Here is a 17,405-nt window from a genome sequence, read left to right as displayed (position 1 = left end):
ATTCAAAAGCAGATCATTGACTGGATGCTAATAACGTGATTTATTTTCTTTTTAAATGTCATTTTCCTCCTTTAATGATCGGGAAATGGTTTAATTATAATAACAATAAAATCATACTATAGAAAAATAAAAATAGCAAAAAAAAAAAAAAAAAAAAAAAAAATATTTACACTAAATAAGATTAAAAAAATATATATTTCGAACATTTCTTTTTAAATCTTTGAATAAATTAAAAAAATGCTCACTGTAAATGCCACCCATTTACTGTGGGCAACGTTGACCAAAATAAAAGCAACTTCCCAATTAATTATCAGACCCAAGGCACATGTGTCCCACAAACAAGAAAAAAAAAGTATATGCAAATGAAAACATTAAATTACAAAGAGGAAACACTCACGTGCACAATGACCAAAATGTGGAATAAAAGGACCACAGAGAAAAGTAAAGGATGAGTCACAAAACAGTAGAGTTGCAATGGACACAGATTGATTTCAGAGTTGCAGAATGAATACATAAATAAATATATAAATACCAAAGTTTATTATCATATTAAACGGCATAAATACATATTGCCATAAAGCCCATTCAATATACTGCATTGTTTCTTTAAAAACCTTTGTTACCGTATTTTAAAGGTGCATTCAAAGCCATGTAATCCTTGAAAACTAACTCTGTTACTTATTAGCAGTGAGAAAACACTTGCTACTTACTATGGTTTTTTTAAGCCATATTTTCTTCAGATAATCAAGAAACCACCACTGAGTTGTGTTTTACTCTTCAAATGAATACACCTGATTATTAAAATATAACTGCCACAGTATTGAATTGGTAGATTTATGATGATTTTATTCCGGATCATTTTTAATATCCCCAATAAATCTTTTTGATGATGCACAGCAGATCAGCTTATCCCTCGAACACAAAATGTACCTGCAGACAACTATACAATTCAACACATTACAAATTCCTGCTTCTGTAATGCATTCTTGGGTTTTAGTGAAACGGTTAAGAAAAAGTTTCAACTGTTTGTAAACACAGATGTTTCCTGTGTTTAACACCAATTAATCTCAAACAAAAGTTACTACATTCAGATCGATTTTATATATACTTACATACTTTTTGTTTCATATTTTTCCATCCAGCCATGGATAACACATTTTTATTATTTTGCAATAATAGATGGACCAAAGCCTTGTAGTTTATTATACGATTAAAACACATAAATTACATTTCAAAGACACAATACAAGTAATGCCTCAACTACTCTAAATGCTGATTAAGTTTTGCATATATTTTCTCAGCACTGACATACACACATCTGGAACTACAATATATCAGTTTCTCTTTTGTCTGCAAGAGTTTCCATTTTGCACTACCTGATGGTGACCTGCAACCGAGTGGAAAGTAAAGACTCCAGTTGCTTGTGAAACTGGAGAGCTTGTGTGTGTGACAGAGCATGTGTGTGTGAATGGTAAATGAGTCTGTAGCAGTAACTGATCTGGCTCAGGTCAGGATGTGAGAACGTGTCGATGAGTTTAACCTGCTCAACGGTTCCGTGGCTGGCTTCTCGGACTGCTGCGTGGAATCTCTTTTCCTCCCACGTTGGCCCAGTCCAGAAACTGATATCAAAGCTGAAGGGCTCAGGAAACAGGCAAAATGGCCGAAACGGTGTCCCCAGCGGTGGACGGACTGAAAACTGTTTTGAGAAACGTTGGTCATGTGACCATAGCAGCCGCCAGTCGGGAAGTGAGAACAGGAGAACAGCAAGGAGGTCCAGATTTAAAGAAATGCTTATGTTGACATGGCCATTATTGTCACTTGCACTGGTTGTGAACACCTCACCAACCAAACCCATTGGCTGTGCCATTAGATGCAAGCCTCCTTCTTTTGTTACTACGGAAACCCCATAGGGAGCAAGGAGTGATTCCAGCTTATGTCCAAGCAATTTAAACGGCTCACTTTCTGAAGGGAAAACACCTCTGAGGAGAAGCTCGTGAAAGGCGGGCAGAGCCCAGAGGCTGACAGACACATTCCTGAACACCACGCCACTAGTCCCAAGTAAACTAGTAACACCATTACAATCCCCACAAGCCTCATCCTTATTTCTTTTATCTTCAGCACTTGTATTACTCTCCGCGCTCTCATCCTGAAGCTCTGCACTGTTATTTAACTCTTTTTGTTTAATTAGCAGCTTTTTCATCTGAGGGAGCAGGCATGGACGCAACATGTGAAGGTCGCTTTCCGCTTCAAGATCAATATCAAGGGAGGACACACACCATACATTCTCATCTACTTTGCTCCTTATCCTGTCCACTTTGTCTGAGGTTACGCTGAGGCCACTCAAAGCTTCCTGTATGTCTGAGCAGCTGGGATCTTTTCTTTCAGTGTCAGCGGTAAAGTCTTTGTGAAGCAGGTGGATCCAGTAGCACTGTGTGATGTCAGTGCCATAGCAGCCTGTCTGCAGTTGTTTGGCCACAATGAGGAAGGAAACAGACTCTGTCGTCATGGAGACCGGCCAATTTTCTTCAAGCCCCTCGAGAAGAAAATCTTGCACCAACTTGACCGGGTGGACAGATTCTGAGCAGAGAAATCTCCTGATGCAAAACAAGAGACAGAAAGCATTGGTGCGTTTTTTTTTTTTAACCAAACAGCACAAGAGCATCTGTAGTACTGTACCTGAATACATAATCACTGAGCTCAGCAGGTATGTTGTAGTGGACCTTCTCCCCTTCAATAATCTCTTCAACCTCAACTATGTGAGCAGAAGTGTAAGGGAGGCTGCGAGTAAACACATGGAGCAATGCTTTCTCCACATGAAAGCCCTTATCCTGGCTCCTGCACGAAAACAACTTCAACATTAGGTCATTTCAGTGTGCAAAATAAAAAGTCACATGAACACAAAAAGCTAGTTCTAACTTTACATAACCTTACAACACTCACCTTGACTCCTTACCTGTATCCAGTGCACTTGTAGTTCTGGTGATTCTCACTGTCAAAATGATGGACAGCACTGAGGATTAGATGTGCTTCAGCTGCCATGGCGGCCACCTGCCAGCTGTTGTGCCACTCTCGCTTTGGCTGGTCTGCTGGTGTCCCACCCTGCCCGTTGCACAGGGAGACATGAACCTCCCCATCTTCAGCCAACACCTGAACGCAACTGAAAGCACAGAAAATAAACGCTGAGTATACTGTCAAGTAAAACCAAGTTGAAAATGATAGTTGATAAAAATAAGAAAACACTTAAAATAACTTCAGGCTTAATATCCTTTATTATTATTTTACTTCAAGAAGTGTCAGTAGTGTTTCAATTGAAAATGTTTTATTTTTAATAAGAAAGGGAGGCAAAGTTATCATATGTATTCATTTAAAATGTTAAGAGAGAAAAAAAATTATTTTTTATTTTAAATCAGGAATTCTGTCATTAAAGAAAAGCAGAGAAAATTTGAGCAAAAATGACCACAAACACTCAAATTAACCTCCTATTAATCAGATTAATGGTTTGAAAAAGCAAGTTTGGATAAATGTAAGCATCATAAATGAATAAACTAATTAAATATGTGACATTTAACATAAAAAAAATTAAAATTTAATTCTAAAGAAGACAAAGACCGATTAAAACTGTTAATCCTGATGCTGAGGGATGAGTACTTCTACACAGCAAAAACACAGAACAAAGAGAACAAAATCATATATAAAGTATGTAAATGATATAAATTACATAATGCTAAAGTGGCATGTTGAAACTTAAAGGTATTTGTTTTATTGGTTATTGTTAGATAAATAAAACCTAGAATGTCAGCAGCACCTCAGATGGTTCCGTCTTAAGAAGAAGTTACTAAAGAAAGGAAACGATAAGTGCTTAAAGTGAGAGACAAATGGCTATTTGCTTTCACCATTCATTCATTCATGAAAAAATACAACATATGAAATGTGATTACGTCAAGGCACAACGCAATTATACCTGAGGAAGAAGTTTTTGAGAAGCTCTCGATTCTTTTTTACTCCACTCTTCCTTCCGCAGTGGGGAAAGTTGAACACCACACGATCAAACACACGGCCCTGAAGGGAGGCGCATTCCCCCAGCTTTGTGCAGTCCACTTCAAAAAGCACAGTTCCCCCTGATTAATAAACAAGAGCAGGACAAAATCAAAAACGGTAATCCCCTCCAAATAACATTCGTCGTAGCAGCTATGGTTTCAGCACCCGCAAACCAGTACCTGAGTCCCTGATGGTCTGGATGTTACTGGCTGCACCTTCGTGCCGCAGTGCCTCCTCCTGACGCTGCAGGCAAGTGGCCGTGATGCTACTCCCAGCTTCTGAGCGTAACTTACAGACAGAGGCAGAAAAAGAGAAGTTCCCTTCTCCCACCATCAATATGGACCGCGAAGGAGACATGTTCGAATCAACTGAAAACTGGAGAACGCCTAAAGTCTCAATTCTCTTAACAGTTGTCCGAAAAACGTTTCTCCTTTTTTTTTGTTTTATTTTGATGCTCTGACTCCGAAGGGACCGACGCCAGGAGACAGTGGCCACCGTCTGTCTCCCTGATGATTCAATATGATCGAAGTAATAGCATATTTTATATTTTTAAAAACGACCGTGTTTTATGTCTAAAAGTTGATTAATTTAATTAAATTATTTTTCACGGCCAATAGACTAAAGCAGATGACCTTCTCTCCTATTCTCCAGTGCTGCAGTACATGAAAGCCGAATCACCTGTAGCAACTAGCGCTGGTGTCTCATATACTATAGTCCGACGAGAAACAAAACTCGAGGAACGTTACGCAATTTCCCCGAAATCTCACAGCATCTAAAGAACAAGGTAATATTTTTTTTACAAGAAATGCATTGATATATAATATTTAGCTCTTATGTGAAAAGTATTTCATGAAAATGTTAATATGTAGCATTTTCATAGCCAAGAATCCCCGCTGTATTTTTAGAGGGACGCATTTAGAGGGCGGCGAATCGCATCTTGAAGTGGGAGCAATTTGCAACATCCATAGATCTCAGCATCAGTTCGTAGATTGAGTTAGCAGTTCATTAAAGTAAAAAAATATGCTCCTCACAGTGTTTCTGACGTACGGTTTTCATTTCCACTTGGGATTTTAAGGTGTCACGATTACATCGGGAGTAGGTAGTAAAACAGCCCTCTCCCCCCTTCCACACATGACAGTTTTTGCTGATGCTAAGGTCATCTTAGCTAACGGAATCGCTGCACCTGTACATAAAAACATCACATAGCTTTCCATCACATGCACAAATCTAAATATAAATGATATATTTTTTGTTTATTTGCATTAAAAATGTCATTCTGCTGACACTTGCATATGAGTATTAATTGCCCATCTGGTCAAATAAAAAGTGTTTTTTGTTTGTTTTTTGCTTTGTTTTGTTTTGTTTGTTAGTTTTTAATACTCTGCTTATCTACTCTTTATGTAGATTCCCAGAGTCTGGCATCATAAATGTGCAGGTGCAGGCAGTATGTAGGCAAATAAATGTGCTATAAATCTCTCTTTTTAATGTTTCTCTCTCTCGCTCTCTCTCTCTTTTTAATCTCTATGTCCTGTAGGAAGCATAGTGCCCTCATGGGCAATGTACTGGCTTTGTCTTCAAGCACTGGCCATCAGAGCTGGCCTTTCTCCACCGACCCACCCCCTTCTCGCTGGGATGCACATCCTGCTCACTGGGACAGTCCTCCACGCTGGGAGAGGAGAGATGGTCGCCTACCCAACCCTGGCAGCTTTCACTCACTCCATAGGAGCTGCAAAGGTGCTTGTTTAGAAAGCAAAAGCTGGGTAGAGCACACTGGTTAAAGATGTGTTGACTTTGGATCAGGCAATAGGAATGCTGAAATATTTTCAGTCAGTTTGATGTTTGATAGATAAAACTCTTTCGATGTGCATACGCTAGTGTCTTATTTCACTTTGCAACACAGTAGTAGAAATAATTGTTCTTTAGAAAAACTCTAGCTATGTGATTTGACTAACACATGCTGTCCAAGTATTTCATAATACAGTCACTTTTAGAAAAGGAGGTCAAACACAGAGGTAAAGATCATATCATCTCACAAAGTGTGTTATTCTAATCTTACTGTTTTTCCCCTTTCCTTCCTCCTTAGATGTGTTTCCTCATCAGATTGAGGGTGTCAAGATGATTGTAAACAAAACTCTTAGCAGCTTCTTCAAGGTGGCTTTTCCATTAGTAAAAACTTTAATTTATTCTCAAGACATTATTCTCTGATCTTTGATGTGATGAATGGGTCTGCTTCCAGGTCAGTCACACTCTCCACCTCAGTGCTGTAAGTCCTTCTTACTATCGATTCCATGTGGAGCATCTGCAGTCTGACGACTACAGCAAGGATAAGGTCAGGCTCAGAAGATCATATTCTTAATGTATGCACTGCTTTGTCATTTAAGTTTCTGTTAGTAAAAATGGATTTGTTGGTAAAAATTTGTACTGAAATGGTGCATACTGTTGTCACATTTTAGGATGCCCCAGCATTGATTGGTGAGATGGACTCTTCAGGGAGTCTGAACGCTCATGCTCTACTGCATCTCTCTGAGCGTGTTCGAGCCAGAACTGTATTCCAGGTGAGATCCCAGGGTTTTTTAGCATCTCTGATGTGTATCAATCCCATCCTATGTCCAGTTTTCATATCTATGCAAGTCACATACGTCAATCAAAACAAAATCAGCAGTATAGCAAACATTTCTGTTCGAACTGTTCATTGTATTTTAGACCCAGCAGTCACAGTTTGTAACGTGGCAGTTTGAAACAGAGTTCAGAGGGAAGGACTTCACAGCTGCTGTCACAGTGGCCAACCCAGACGTCCTCAGAGAGTCAGGTGAGAAAACGGCATCCCTTAAGTGTTGCTCAGTAACCAGCAGTGCTTAATAAAGATGAATCCAGATATTGACACACTGTTAAAATCAAAATTTTTTCATGCTTACTTTGTATTTTTAGCAATTATTCATCATGTCTTAGTTGACAATTGACAATAAAGTGCATTAAAGTTTTTTAATGTTTCACAGTTGTCTGGTTTTCTTGCACAGTCATCCTTGTAGGACATTTCCTGCAGAGTGTGTCTTCGGGACTGGTGTTAGGTGGCGAGCTGGTCTATCATCGGGGACGTGCAGAGGAAGGAGGAATTCTCACTTTGGCTGGACAGTACTCAAGTAAGATTTTGTTTTTATTTGTGTATCTGTCTTATTTAATCTGAGCTAGTATGACTATGACATCATCATCTTTTGCTTAATTCAGTAGCAATGTTCACAGTCTTCTTGCCTGTGTCACCATGTAGGACCAAACTGGGTGGCAACCCTGAATGCCGGTAAAGGAGGCGCCCACGCTAGCTACTATCACAGAGCAAACAAACAGGTGCAGCTGATAAATCTATACTCTATGAATACACTATTTGCATGCATAGTACCAGTTCTAAATTAGTTTGTATTTTGTAATGACAAGATCCAAGTTGGGGTGGAGTTTGAAGCCAGTACCAGGACACAAGAGACCACAACCTCATTTGGGTACCAGATGGAACTCCCAGAAGCCAATATGGTCTTTCGAGGTAGATTTCTTCTGAACATTGAGTCAGATGTCATGTTCAGTGTAAACAGCTCAGAAAACACACATCATATGAGGCTTTTCTTCTATTTTTGTATCCAGGAATGATAAACAGTCGGTGCATAATAGGGGGCGTGTTGGAAAAGCGTCTGACCCCGTTGCCAGCCACTTTGATTATGGGTGCCTTTGTAAATCACAGAGGGGACAAGCTGCAAGTGGGCCTAGGCGTCAACGTGGGATAAGCCTCCACTAACTACCACTGGGACTATAATTCACTGTCAGGATATCCATCCAAAAATCTGAGTCAGAAACTTCATAATGAACTAACATTCTGGGGTTTTATCAGCCACAGCTAAACACTTCCTGTTTGTTCGATGCAACTTACCCTGAAACCTACCTCTCAATGAAGAGCTGTTTTTTGATTGGATGACAAAAGAACTGGACAGGAGGAAGGAGTGAACCTTTAAAGGGATGCATCATGTGTTACAGTTACGCCCCACCTGAAACCAGGCTGCACATCACGTTGTGCTGGCCAATGAACACAGAAAAAACCTGAAAGGATAAAAGGCATACTGCACTGTAAATTTAGAATAGCCTTATATATATATATATGTGTGTGTGTGTGTGTGTGTGTGTGTGTGTGTGTGTGTGTGTGTGTGTGTGTGTGTGTGAAATTAACAATAACAATAATAATTAGTGTTTATTTCTGTATCCCAGGAAGGTATCTAAATGTAAAACCAGTCAAATGCTTGTTAGCAACTATCTACTTAATTTTATGAGCGTTCCATTGTTTGAATGTACCATCAAAAATAAGGTTTGTAATTAATACAACACAAGGAGAGCACGCATAAGTTTTGTTGAATATCCACAGCTGACAGATCTTGAATCTGTCTTTGTGACCTGGTGACTGCTAAAATCGATTAAACCTAAAAGGGTTTGACAGCAGTGCGATCAACTATCAGGATGACATCTGATGGACTGTCCTGTGTTTAGCCAGCATGTCAAAGTGTGTGGATTCCTGTGAAATAATGCTCTATACTCATCTAAGAGTGTGCACTGAAGGAGGACTTGTGGAAAACATTGTCCTGTATGCAGCTGATATTTTGACTTTTCTATCCCTGAACATATGACATATTGGGTATGTATTATTTATACATCATGTAATAGAAGCATGGAGAGATGTGGAAAAAGAGACTTTCTTTTTGGACTTAATTTATTAAAAATCCTATTTCTGTCATAGAGCTTGTTCTTTTGGCTGCATGTAATACAAATCAATAGTAAATTACCAACCCAATCACATCACAGTTCTGGTACGTTTTTTTTATTTTTATATTTAAAGTTATCCTGGAAACTAAAGGGGCTGATACATACTCAGAAAATAAAAGTACTTTATAGGTACAAAGGATTGTCTTTGGGATGGTACCCTGGTAGCCTTTTCACACCAGCCGGGTACCGGCACGATGCTGGTTCCTGAACCAAATTTTTGATACCACCCCAGTGGCACTTTTAAAATTATGTACCCATAAAAAGTGCAATTAGGTACTTTATTTTCTGATTTTTCTCTTGAACTGCAAGATTAAATGATAATTTATATCAAGTAGGCAGACATACCAGTAACTACTTTTTTCAATCTCCTCTGCTTGTTTCTGTTCCTGTGTTTATAGTCAGGGATTCTGTGGGTAACATGATTATTAGCTGAGAACAAATGTAATGGGGTCAATAAGTAACTATTATTTTTCTTCAAACTGTTCTATTGGGGCAGTATGTGAAGTAATGCCTGTTTTCAAACTGTTCAAATCCCCGTCTAACATGTTTGCAACATTTTGCAGTTTTTGTTACATTCAGCTTTGACATAGTAAGTAAAAAAACAACATATTATACAGTAAAAACACTCACTGGTGGCTGGCAACAAGATCTGAAATTATTCATATAAATATTAGCATCAAATATATTCAAATGAGGTCTGTAAACATTTCATAAGCTTAGGTTGAGAGCCGCTTTTTGAGTCCATTATCTGGCAACAAAAGCTTCCAGTGACAAAGACAAATGTTGATACTGTCAGTTTAAACTGCAACCTCTGTTATTTGTTATTTGTCTCCAAAAAAAGAAGAGAATAATCCTTTCCCTCTTTCTCCTTTTACTCTTAAAGATTTGCTTCTCTGGAGTCCAAGAGCACTGTCTTTCTCTGTACAGTTTGCCTTTTGTTTCTCTTCTTCCTGTTGCTGCATCTTTTGGTTGATGACCATACGCATGTCCTCCTGCACCAAGACAAAAGGTTTGCATAGTAGAAATGATCAGCCTGATGATTTGCTACAGTAATTACTTTAGACTTGCAATTAGTTGAATGCACAGACTCACCTGCCAAGCATCCAGTTCTTGAGAGAGCGCCACCTTCTGTTTGATGGTGTTCAGAAGCTGCTGAGTGAGTGATTCTTTTTCCTGGTGAACACTGGCCAATTCATTCTCCAAAAAACTAGATTATTAGATAAAAATTAGTAAAGCATAGTTATATAGGTTAAAAAAAAGAGCCCTGAAGACATTCAAAGTGAATTGTTTTTATTTAGGTGTTATCGTAGATTTTTGTAGTATTACCTGTAGCTTGGCTTTTCAGGACTGCTTCTGAAAGGTTTGATTTCTTCTCTCAGGGACTCGAGCTCTTCTTGTTGAGTTTGCAGCTGCAAAGTTTGAAATGTATTGATGTATTGATATATATATATATATATATATATACATATATATATACACATGTGTGTGTGGTAATGTGCAGCTTAACAGACCTCTTCTTTTAGTGCTTGTATTTCCTCATCCCTTGCATGTAGGACTGTTGAGTGAGCCAGTAAAGCCTCTTTAGCCTGGTTTGGAGGAGAGATGAACAGCAAAGCACAGAAGATCAGAAAGTTTAAAACACTTCATCACCACCGTTTGTGCTTCAAGAACAAATTTAGCCACAGGGATATTGTCAATTATGGACACCACTTAGTATCAGGCTTTATAAACAGAAGGATGTCAGTACACACTTTTTGAATTAGATTGTGAAGTTATTGTATTAGTGTGCTTATGTGAGTACCTGTGTTTGCTGAATTTCACTAAGAAGAGACAAAGGCTGTATGTGCGTACTGTCCAGTATGCTCTCCTCTCCCATGTTCAGAGCTTTTTGCCGTAGAGAGTGATTTAATGTGCGCAACTCAAACACCACCCCCTGCTCCTGCTCTATCTAAATAGAGACACAACACACAAACACAATGTAAGAGCAAAAGTAAGGCGCTGATCTAGTTTTATTAGTCATTTCTGTTAGTGGTGAGTATTACATTAGTCTCATGAGTCCACTCTTGTTCCCTTAAGTTTGATCATTCAGAACCATGGTTCATGTTAAAAAGCTGATCCTTACCTCTGCTTCTTTCTCACTCAGTTTCATCTGGAGCTCTGACACTTTGTCCCTCAGTCCATCTTTCTCTGTGCGGAGTCTTTGGCTGTCGTCCTGTGAGGCTTTTAGCTGTGTCTCCATGTGTGACAGCCGCTCAAGCAAAACTCTGTTCTATATGAGTGAAAGGAAGCAAAGTTATGAAGTAAAACCATTTTTTAATAAAGATATAGTTTAGTTGTATTATTATATAAAGAGTATCATTTGTTTTCCAAAGAAAGCGTGAGATTTCAGATTTAAGAAAGCTGCTGGGATGTGTTAAATAGAAACCTTTCAAATTGAACTAAATAATAATTTGCTTTCCTATATAGAAATGCTCATGTTCAGTTAAAAATCTGTTAATGTTTTTCAGCATTTGCAAGCTGTTAGGAGTGCCTGCATAATAATCAAGCTTCCATCACAAGGCTCAAAGTCTGCCCTGCTAATTTTAATTTATAAAATTATTCTCAATCATCTGAATTTCATAAAATGGGTCATGTTTTATAATGTTCCATGTGCAGGAATTCTGCATATTTTATGAGTAGTGAGAATACCTCTGCCTGCAAGTTTTCTAACTGTGTAAAGCTGATGGATCTGTTGAAGGAGGAGTCGTCCATCTCCTCTCTGAGGGAACGAAGCTCAGTCCTCAGTGAGTGCTCCAGTGTTACAGCCTAGAAGAAGTGTGGGAGATTAAAAGTTGAGAAACCTGTTTGTCTGCGTTATTTCTGTCTATGACTCAGTGACTCAGCAAAGAGGCAACAAATATTTAGTCATTCACAGACAGTATGAATTAACCTCTGCTAGCTGCTCCACCAGCCGCTGGTTATGATTGGCTAACTGAGCCATCTGTTCACTCTCGTCTTTTCGCCGGTCACGCCCCTGATTGTGGTGCTTCTCCAGCTCAGCCTTCAAGGCATCAAGATCTGCTGTCAGCTCCGTCTCTCTCTGCCCAAACTCAAGTTTTTTCATCTCCATTTTCCTCTGCAGAAGGTGCTTCTCTTGTTGTAAAGTCTGAAACATTAAACTCCACTTTAGCAGGTTTCAAAATGCTAGTAAAAATAAATGAACATCAAGCATAAGTTGATCTTGTTGGCTCTTTTTCTGTCATGGAAAGTCTATATTTTGTTTGGGTTTTACATTTATTTTTTACATTTTTTGTCATTCTGATAAATGACGAATTAATACACTGCAACTGTAATTTCTAATATCTTAAATGGAATTAGCTCAACAATTTCCAACATTTAGAAAGCTAGAATAGTTCAAAAGTTATGTTTTGTGTTCATTGTTAAAGAGATTTTCTATTTATTCTCTTCCCACCAACCAACCTGTATTTTAAGCAGGGTTTTCTTTATCCTTACCTCCATCTCCTTCTCCTTCTGCTCTAGAGAGGCTGCCAACTCCTCATTCTTCTCTAGTAAAGCCTGGCCCAGCTCTGCAGCTAGTATCAAGTCAGTCTCTATCCCTCCTCCACTATCACTGCTACCAGGGGAGGATGAGGTTGTTGGGAGAGCAAAGGAGAGAGAAACTGAGGATGATGAAGAAAGAGGAAAGAAGGAGTCCTCCAGGCTTGGGGAAGGAAGGCTGTCTTTCCTGGCAGTAAACATTGCAGACTCTTGGGCTTGTAGGAATCACTTAGAAAGCATTGCCCCCGGCTCCTGGACTCGTAATCCACAATCAAATAATTGGCTGATTGGCAGTCATTCCCTATTTATTTTGATAAATTATAATAAATCCTTTGACATAAATTGATGTTTTGCCATCAAATGGTTTGATGAGGTTATGTTTCCATTTTGTTATCTGAGGAATTCTTCACAGCAAAGCCAAAGGTACTGTTGCTTAATTCGTTCACTTTTACTCCTCTTTTCTTCACAGATAATCTGCAGGCTGGAAAGAACAGAAAATAACACACATGACCTAAAATGTCTTGCACGACTATCAGACCAGTTATTTTCTGGTAATATGATCCAATATGGCCTAAAAGGAGGTCTTTTGTCAGAAAGGTACTTTGGTTTCTAACTGAAATACCAGCTATTGTCATTGTTCTGCTCCCCTCCCTAAATTCCACAGGCACTAAACTCCATTGTTTCTTACAAACAGAACAGGTGTTTAATGTTCTTCACTGAAAATCTCTTAAATAATTGGTTTTAATCACATTGTTAGGAAACAGCTGACACCTGCTAAGAGGTAAAAGTTCAAAATGAGGCAAGCATGATGTGTTTTTTTATGTGGGAGCGACCACCAGTTATTCCCCTCACTACATGAAGAGTAAATTCAGTAACAATTCAGTTGCCCTCTGAGGTCTCCTGGGTCTTCCCTGTCACTTCTTTGACGTCACCATTCATATTTTTCCATGTAATCATGAAACCGGGATTTCATCCAACTAGAATGATTTTAAAAAAACAAATAATCAAGACAATTAAATTATACTGATTAGTTTTTTCTGTTATGAGAGCAAGCAGAGACCCTGTTAATCAGATCAACTTTGACGGAACAAAAATGAAGCCTGTCTTACCTGACAGTTCCCAGCCAAGTCAGGCTAACAGATATAGTCTTCCTGTTTGGTAGGTGTGTTTGTGCGTGTGCTCGTGTGTGTGTCTTGCAGTATTTACGTAAGAGAGGTTTAGCTGGTTACCTTGGAAGTAGAAACGCGGTATGTAAATACAATCAGTGGCCCCACCTCCTCCTGAGTTTAAAAGGTAAAGCAAACAGAGGGAAGAAACCACATGAAGATGGGAACAGTGGGTGAGGCAGATACTGTTCATACATCTAGCGCTTGAACTAGAAAGCCAAAAACCCAGAATAACTCAGAGGAATTCACTGCCACAAAGTTCAACATCCTGCTGTTTTGGTGGAGGTGACGCATGAGGAGAGATGGAAAGAGTGGAGGGCACAAACAGGGATTTGTCTACAGTAATTTGCCTCCACTCCTCCTCATCCTCCCATCCTGTTTACCTGCTTGGAGGGTTTCAAAGGAGCTCTGTGTTCATTTATGAGGAAGGGGGCAGGGAGAGTAGAAAAGGGACCTGCAATCACTGCACCTCCTTTTAAGACTTGCAAACACACAAAAAGGAATAAAAAGCTGAGGACTTTCTTTGAGCATTAAAAAAAGGATTTTGCATCATTATTTGCACTGTACATGCTGCCATGGCTCACAAATTCTGGTTTGCTCTTTCAGTGTGGCTTTTGCTGGTGACCTGTGAGGCTGGAAAGCACATGCCAAAGCTCTCCAACAAGAAACTCTGCGCTGACTCTGAATGCAGCCGTAAGTAACATCTTTTAGCTCCTTGAGCCTGCTCTGCTTGGTTAAGCTACTGATCATGTTATTCAAAGAGCTGAATGACCATTTCACACACATGCCAAGTTTCTAAATGCCCATACACATACAGAATATCAAATAATTTAAAGGTTAAAGTCCTACATATGATGCCAAACATCAGTCTCCTTCTATACTCCTGCACAGATCCTATCTTGATAGCTCGTGCGGTCCAGGACTACTACCCTGGAGACTGCAGGTTCATTCCCATCCGACAGGGGCAGCTTGTCTATGTTTATGCAATGCTAAAAGACACAGGGAACCTCTTCTGGGCTGGCAGTGTAAGTACAAATTCCATTGTTTTGGATCTTTAATATCAATTCTTAAAAAGCTTGAGGGAAAAACAAATTTATTTATTGGAAGACACATCATGATTGAAATCAAACAGACTGAGCATCTCCATCTTGAAACTGCAGCACACCACTGACAAATGAGAATCTTGGGTTAAAGCTGCCAAGGTTTCCACACTCCAAACCATAAGGTGCCAGTTCCTTTAGCTTGCGTAGTGAAGGTAACTTTTCATAGCTTGTGATATAGAATAAAGCTTCATTTAACAGAATACATAAGTTCTAGTCATGCTAAGTTGGCCAAGTTGATGGCATAGTGAAAATAATTTCTCACTTTGTTAAGACAGTTTTCAGAAAATTTAGGCATAATTTACAATATGTTTGGAAACCCAGTCACTGACTGTTTATTTTACAGGAGAAAATGGTGGCATAGTATGGTAAAAAAAAAAAAAAAAAAGCTCTCCAAACTTCTGGTTTGTAACTCTGAGAAGGCTAGACTTGCAAATCACATAAAAGATGAAACAATGTTTTTGCTCCCTTAGAATGAGCAGTTATATTTACAGATGTCGCCGCCATAGAGTTAGCCATTTCGTAGCTTCACAGTTCTACGTCAGCCAAGGATAGACAAACCAAACACACCCACTGTGGTTTCTCTTACATGCTTTAACAAGCGGGCAAGGCCAGAGACATTCAGTTGGTTGCAATCAGGAATTCCATCGCATGATGCCATTAAAACCATGCACTTTGAAGCAGTCTACGTCCTTGGTTAGAAATAGGGACAGTAGGGGAGGTCTAAACATGCACAGTTACTTATTAACCACTTTAAGGACTGAAGGTTTTACTTTTGTAGAATAAAAATTCTATAAATGTAACTTAATGGAAATTAATTAATTCAGGGATTATCCATGTTCAGCACTAACAATCAAAATTTCTTTCATCGGTAAGCCTTACCTGTATCATTTGGTTACAGGTACAAGGCTCCTATTACGGAGAACAAGAGGCTCGCATTGGACACTTCCCCAGCAGTGTAGTGGAGGAGACACATGTACTCATGCCAGCCAACACTGAGGTTAAAACTACTGTAAGTCCGCTTACAGGTTTGCATGTATACAACTATAATATGCAAATTCATTATGTAATTCTGTTTGTTTTTTTTTTGTTTTTTGTTTGTTTTGTTTTTTTTGTTTTTTTTAGAAATGGGACTTCTACTGCAACTGAGGACACGTTCACTGAAACAACTATTTTTTTCATCAACTCTCTGAACCGCTTTTTAAATTTCACATAAATTTCTGATGTTATGTAATATTTCACTTGGTCACTAACAGAATATCACTTTTTCTCTGTCTTTCTCACTTTTTGTATGAAAAGCCTTCTAACACAGAAAACCATAAACACTTCTTAAGAATCGGACTGTTTGTGTTCTAGTAATTTTGTCCAAAAGGTGTTTTGATTACTCCTGCTGAAACACCAGCACTACTTGTATTTCATCACATAACATAATTTTGTTCCCCTCTCTAAATTCCCAAAACACTATGCTCTATTACCTAAAATATACAACAATTTATTGATCTTGTGGAAGAATTAGCAGTAAATTATTATTATTATTATTATTATTATTATTATTATTATTATTATTATTATTATTATTATTATTATTATTATTATTATTATTATTATTATTATTATTATTAGGCTGCACGGTGGTGTGGTGGGTAGCACCGCAGCCTCACAGCAAGAAGGTCGCTGGTTCAAATCTCGGCTGGGGGGAGGTTCTAACCTTGAGGGAGGTGGCCTTTCTGTGTGGAGTTTGCATGTTCTCCCCATGTATGTGGGGGTTCTCTCCGAGTACTCCAGCTTCCTACCACCGTCCAAAGACATGCATGTTAGGCTAATTGATGACTCTAAATTCTCCCTGTATGTGTGAATGGTTGTTTGTTCCCTATGTGTTGGCCCTGCGATGGACTGGTGACCTGTCCAGGGTCACCTGTACCCTGCCTCTCACCTGTTAATGCTGGGATAGGCTCCAGCTTACCCACAACCCTAAATGGACTAAGCGGGTTCAGAAAACGAATGAATAATTATTATTGTAAGTGTATGTATCATTTACATAATTATAAATTGTGGCTTAAATCAACTGTTAATACAAACTCTATTCTAATTGGAAACTGAGATTTATACTGTAGTTTGTTACTTTGCTTGAACCTTTATGGAGCAGACAACAAAGGAGAGAAAAAAGGACTAACTTAATTGTATTTGAAAAAACAAAACAAATCTTGGATTTGATGACAGCATCACACTAACAGAAAAAGTTGAGAAAAGTTGAGAGTATGGCTAAACAGATTAATAAACTCCTGGAAGATTCTAGAATCAGTTGTTTAATTGATGATAGGTAAGGGTGTCAGAATTGGGTATAAAAGGAGTATCCGCCAACATATTTGTCTTGCTATAAAAAGGACAGGCTGTAGCTCACGATTTTGAGCCATAGACCTTCAGATAATTACTGATAAGTTAATGTACATATATATATATATATATATATATATATATATATATATAAATTTGCATCCTTGGTTTTAAAGGATCTGCAGTGCATAATACTGTGAAAAGCTTCAAAATGTCAGGAGAAACAGCAGGTGTAGGAAGTAACACTCTAAACCTCTGTTGTTTGCATGTACACTTTAAACCCACAGGCAGCACTGCAAGATAAACCATCATACCACCATCATCAGTTTAGTCACATGAGCTTAGGAGGAACGTGGGAAACCACTGCCACCCAGCAGAATTTGATGCTGCATTCAGAAACTTCAAACTGTATTAAAAAGAGGAAGAAATATATGAA

The 17,405-nt window shown here is 38.7% G+C and overlaps 4 protein-coding genes across 9 annotated transcripts; 2 read left to right on the top strand and 2 right to left on the bottom strand.

Annotated features, from left to right (window-relative positions):
• Positions 1-1,173: 1,173 nt before the first annotated feature.
• On the bottom strand, positions 1,174-4,710 carry fdxacb1 (ferredoxin-fold anticodon binding domain containing 1). Its single transcript, XM_042008758.1, has 5 exons — positions 4,218-4,710; positions 3,962-4,118; positions 2,954-3,157; positions 2,677-2,835; positions 1,174-2,594 (listed from the first exon to the last, which is right to left on the bottom strand). The coding sequence occupies exons 1-5, from the start codon at positions 4,393-4,395 to the stop codon at positions 1,373-1,375; spliced, it is 1,920 nt and encodes a 639-aa protein (XP_041864692.1). The 5' UTR covers positions 4,396-4,710; the 3' UTR covers positions 1,174-1,372.
• Positions 4,711-4,738: 28 nt separating this feature from the next.
• Positions 4,739-8,801, top strand: si:dkey-71l1.1 (uncharacterized protein LOC569883 homolog). Of its 4 annotated transcripts, XM_042008764.1 has the most exons (12): positions 4,747-4,822; positions 4,944-4,980; positions 5,072-5,137; positions 5,573-5,772; positions 6,122-6,189; positions 6,275-6,367; positions 6,492-6,593; positions 6,742-6,847; positions 7,035-7,178; positions 7,304-7,380; positions 7,468-7,570; positions 7,669-8,801. In XM_042008764.1, the coding sequence occupies exons 4-12, from the start codon at positions 5,589-5,591 to the stop codon at positions 7,806-7,808; spliced, it is 1,017 nt and encodes a 338-aa protein (XP_041864698.1). In that variant the 5' UTR covers positions 4,747-4,822; positions 4,944-4,980; positions 5,072-5,137; positions 5,573-5,588; the 3' UTR covers positions 7,809-8,801. The 4 variants fall into 4 exon arrangements, with proteins under 4 accessions (XP_041864697.1, XP_041864698.1, XP_041864699.1 ...); XM_042008765.1 differs by lacking the exon at positions 5,072-5,137 and having other exon boundaries at positions 4,944-5,031; XM_042008766.1 differs by having other exon boundaries at positions 4,944-5,137; positions 7,056-7,178.
• Positions 8,783-13,686, bottom strand: bicdl2 (BICD family like cargo adaptor 2). Of its 3 annotated transcripts, none has more exons than XM_042008761.1 (10): positions 13,599-13,686; positions 12,325-12,850; positions 11,762-11,977; positions 11,521-11,637; positions 10,955-11,101; positions 10,634-10,780; positions 10,344-10,418; positions 10,159-10,241; positions 9,925-10,039; positions 8,785-9,824 (listed from the first exon to the last, which is right to left on the bottom strand). In XM_042008761.1, the coding sequence occupies exons 2-10, from the start codon at positions 12,568-12,570 to the stop codon at positions 9,654-9,656; spliced, it is 1,317 nt and encodes a 438-aa protein (XP_041864695.1). In that variant the 5' UTR covers positions 12,571-12,850; positions 13,599-13,686; the 3' UTR covers positions 8,785-9,653. The 3 variants fall into 3 exon arrangements, with proteins under 3 accessions (XP_041864696.1, XP_041864695.1, XP_041864693.1); XM_042008759.1 differs by lacking the exon at positions 13,599-13,686 and adding an exon at positions 13,479-13,573; XM_042008762.1 differs by lacking the exons at positions 10,634-10,780; positions 13,599-13,686 and adding an exon at positions 13,479-13,573 and having other exon boundaries at positions 8,783-9,824.
• Positions 13,687-13,818: 132 nt separating this feature from the next.
• Positions 13,819-15,796, top strand: mia (MIA SH3 domain containing). Its single transcript, XM_042008767.1, has 4 exons — positions 13,819-14,228; positions 14,427-14,560; positions 15,537-15,647; positions 15,761-15,796. The coding sequence occupies exons 1-4, from the start codon at positions 14,111-14,113 to the stop codon at positions 15,782-15,784; spliced, it is 387 nt and encodes a 128-aa protein (XP_041864701.1). The 5' UTR covers positions 13,819-14,110; the 3' UTR covers positions 15,785-15,796.
• The last annotated feature ends 1,609 nt before the right edge of the window (positions 15,797-17,405 follow it).

This window comes from Melanotaenia boesemani, chromosome 15, assembly GCF_017639745.1.
Source record: "Melanotaenia boesemani isolate fMelBoe1 chromosome 15, fMelBoe1.pri, whole genome shotgun sequence".
Classification (NCBI taxonomy): Eukaryota; Metazoa; Chordata; class Actinopteri; order Atheriniformes; family Melanotaeniidae; genus Melanotaenia; species Melanotaenia boesemani.
The sequence above is the reverse complement of the archived record's forward strand: the minus strand, read 5'-3'. Positions and strand labels throughout refer to the sequence as shown.

Bases quoted from the DNA above. Each gene is read 5' to 3' on its own strand.
- bicdl2 (XM_042008761.1), bottom strand. From the start codon at position 12,570: ATGTTTACTGCCAGGAAAGACAGCCTTCCTTCCCCAAGCCTGGAGGAC. The intron at 11,978-12,324 runs GTAAGGATAAAG...TTAATGTTTCAG, and splicing joins AGAAGGAGAAGGAGATGGAG to ACTTTACAACAAGAGAAGCA. The intron at 9,825-9,924 runs GTGAGTCTGTGC...GTCTTGGTGCAG, and splicing joins AAGAACTGGATGCTTGGCAG to GAGGACATGCGTATGGTCAT.
- fdxacb1 (XM_042008758.1), bottom strand. From the start codon at position 4,395: ATGTCTCCTTCGCGGTCCATATTGATGGTGGGAGAAGGGAACTTCTCT. The intron at 4,119-4,217 runs GTACTGGTTTGC...TTTATTAATCAG, and splicing joins CCAGACCATCAGGGACTCAG to GGGGAACTGTGCTTTTTGAA. The intron at 3,158-3,961 runs GTATAATTGCGT...CTGTGCTTTCAG, and splicing joins CTCAAAAACTTCTTCCTCAG to TTGCGTTCAGGTGTTGGCTG.
- si:dkey-71l1.1 (XM_042008763.1), top strand. From the start codon at position 5,589: ATGGGCAATGTACTGGCTTTGTCTTCAAGCACTGGCCATCAGAGCTGG. The intron at 6,848-7,034 runs GTGAGAAAACGG...AATGTTTCACAG, and splicing joins AGACGTCCTCAGAGAGTCAG to TTGTCTGGTTTTCTTGCACA. The intron at 7,571-7,668 runs GTAGATTTCTTC...TTTTGTATCCAG, and splicing joins AGCCAATATGGTCTTTCGAG to GAATGATAAACAGTCGGTGC.
- mia (XM_042008767.1), top strand. From the start codon at position 14,111: ATGGCTCACAAATTCTGGTTTGCTCTTTCAGTGTGGCTTTTGCTGGTG. The intron at 14,561-15,536 runs GTAAGTACAAAT...ATTTGGTTACAG, and splicing joins ACCTCTTCTGGGCTGGCAGT to GTACAAGGCTCCTATTACGG. The intron at 15,648-15,760 runs GTAAGTCCGCTT...TGTTTTTTTTAG, and splicing joins ACACTGAGGTTAAAACTACT to AAATGGGACTTCTACTGCAA.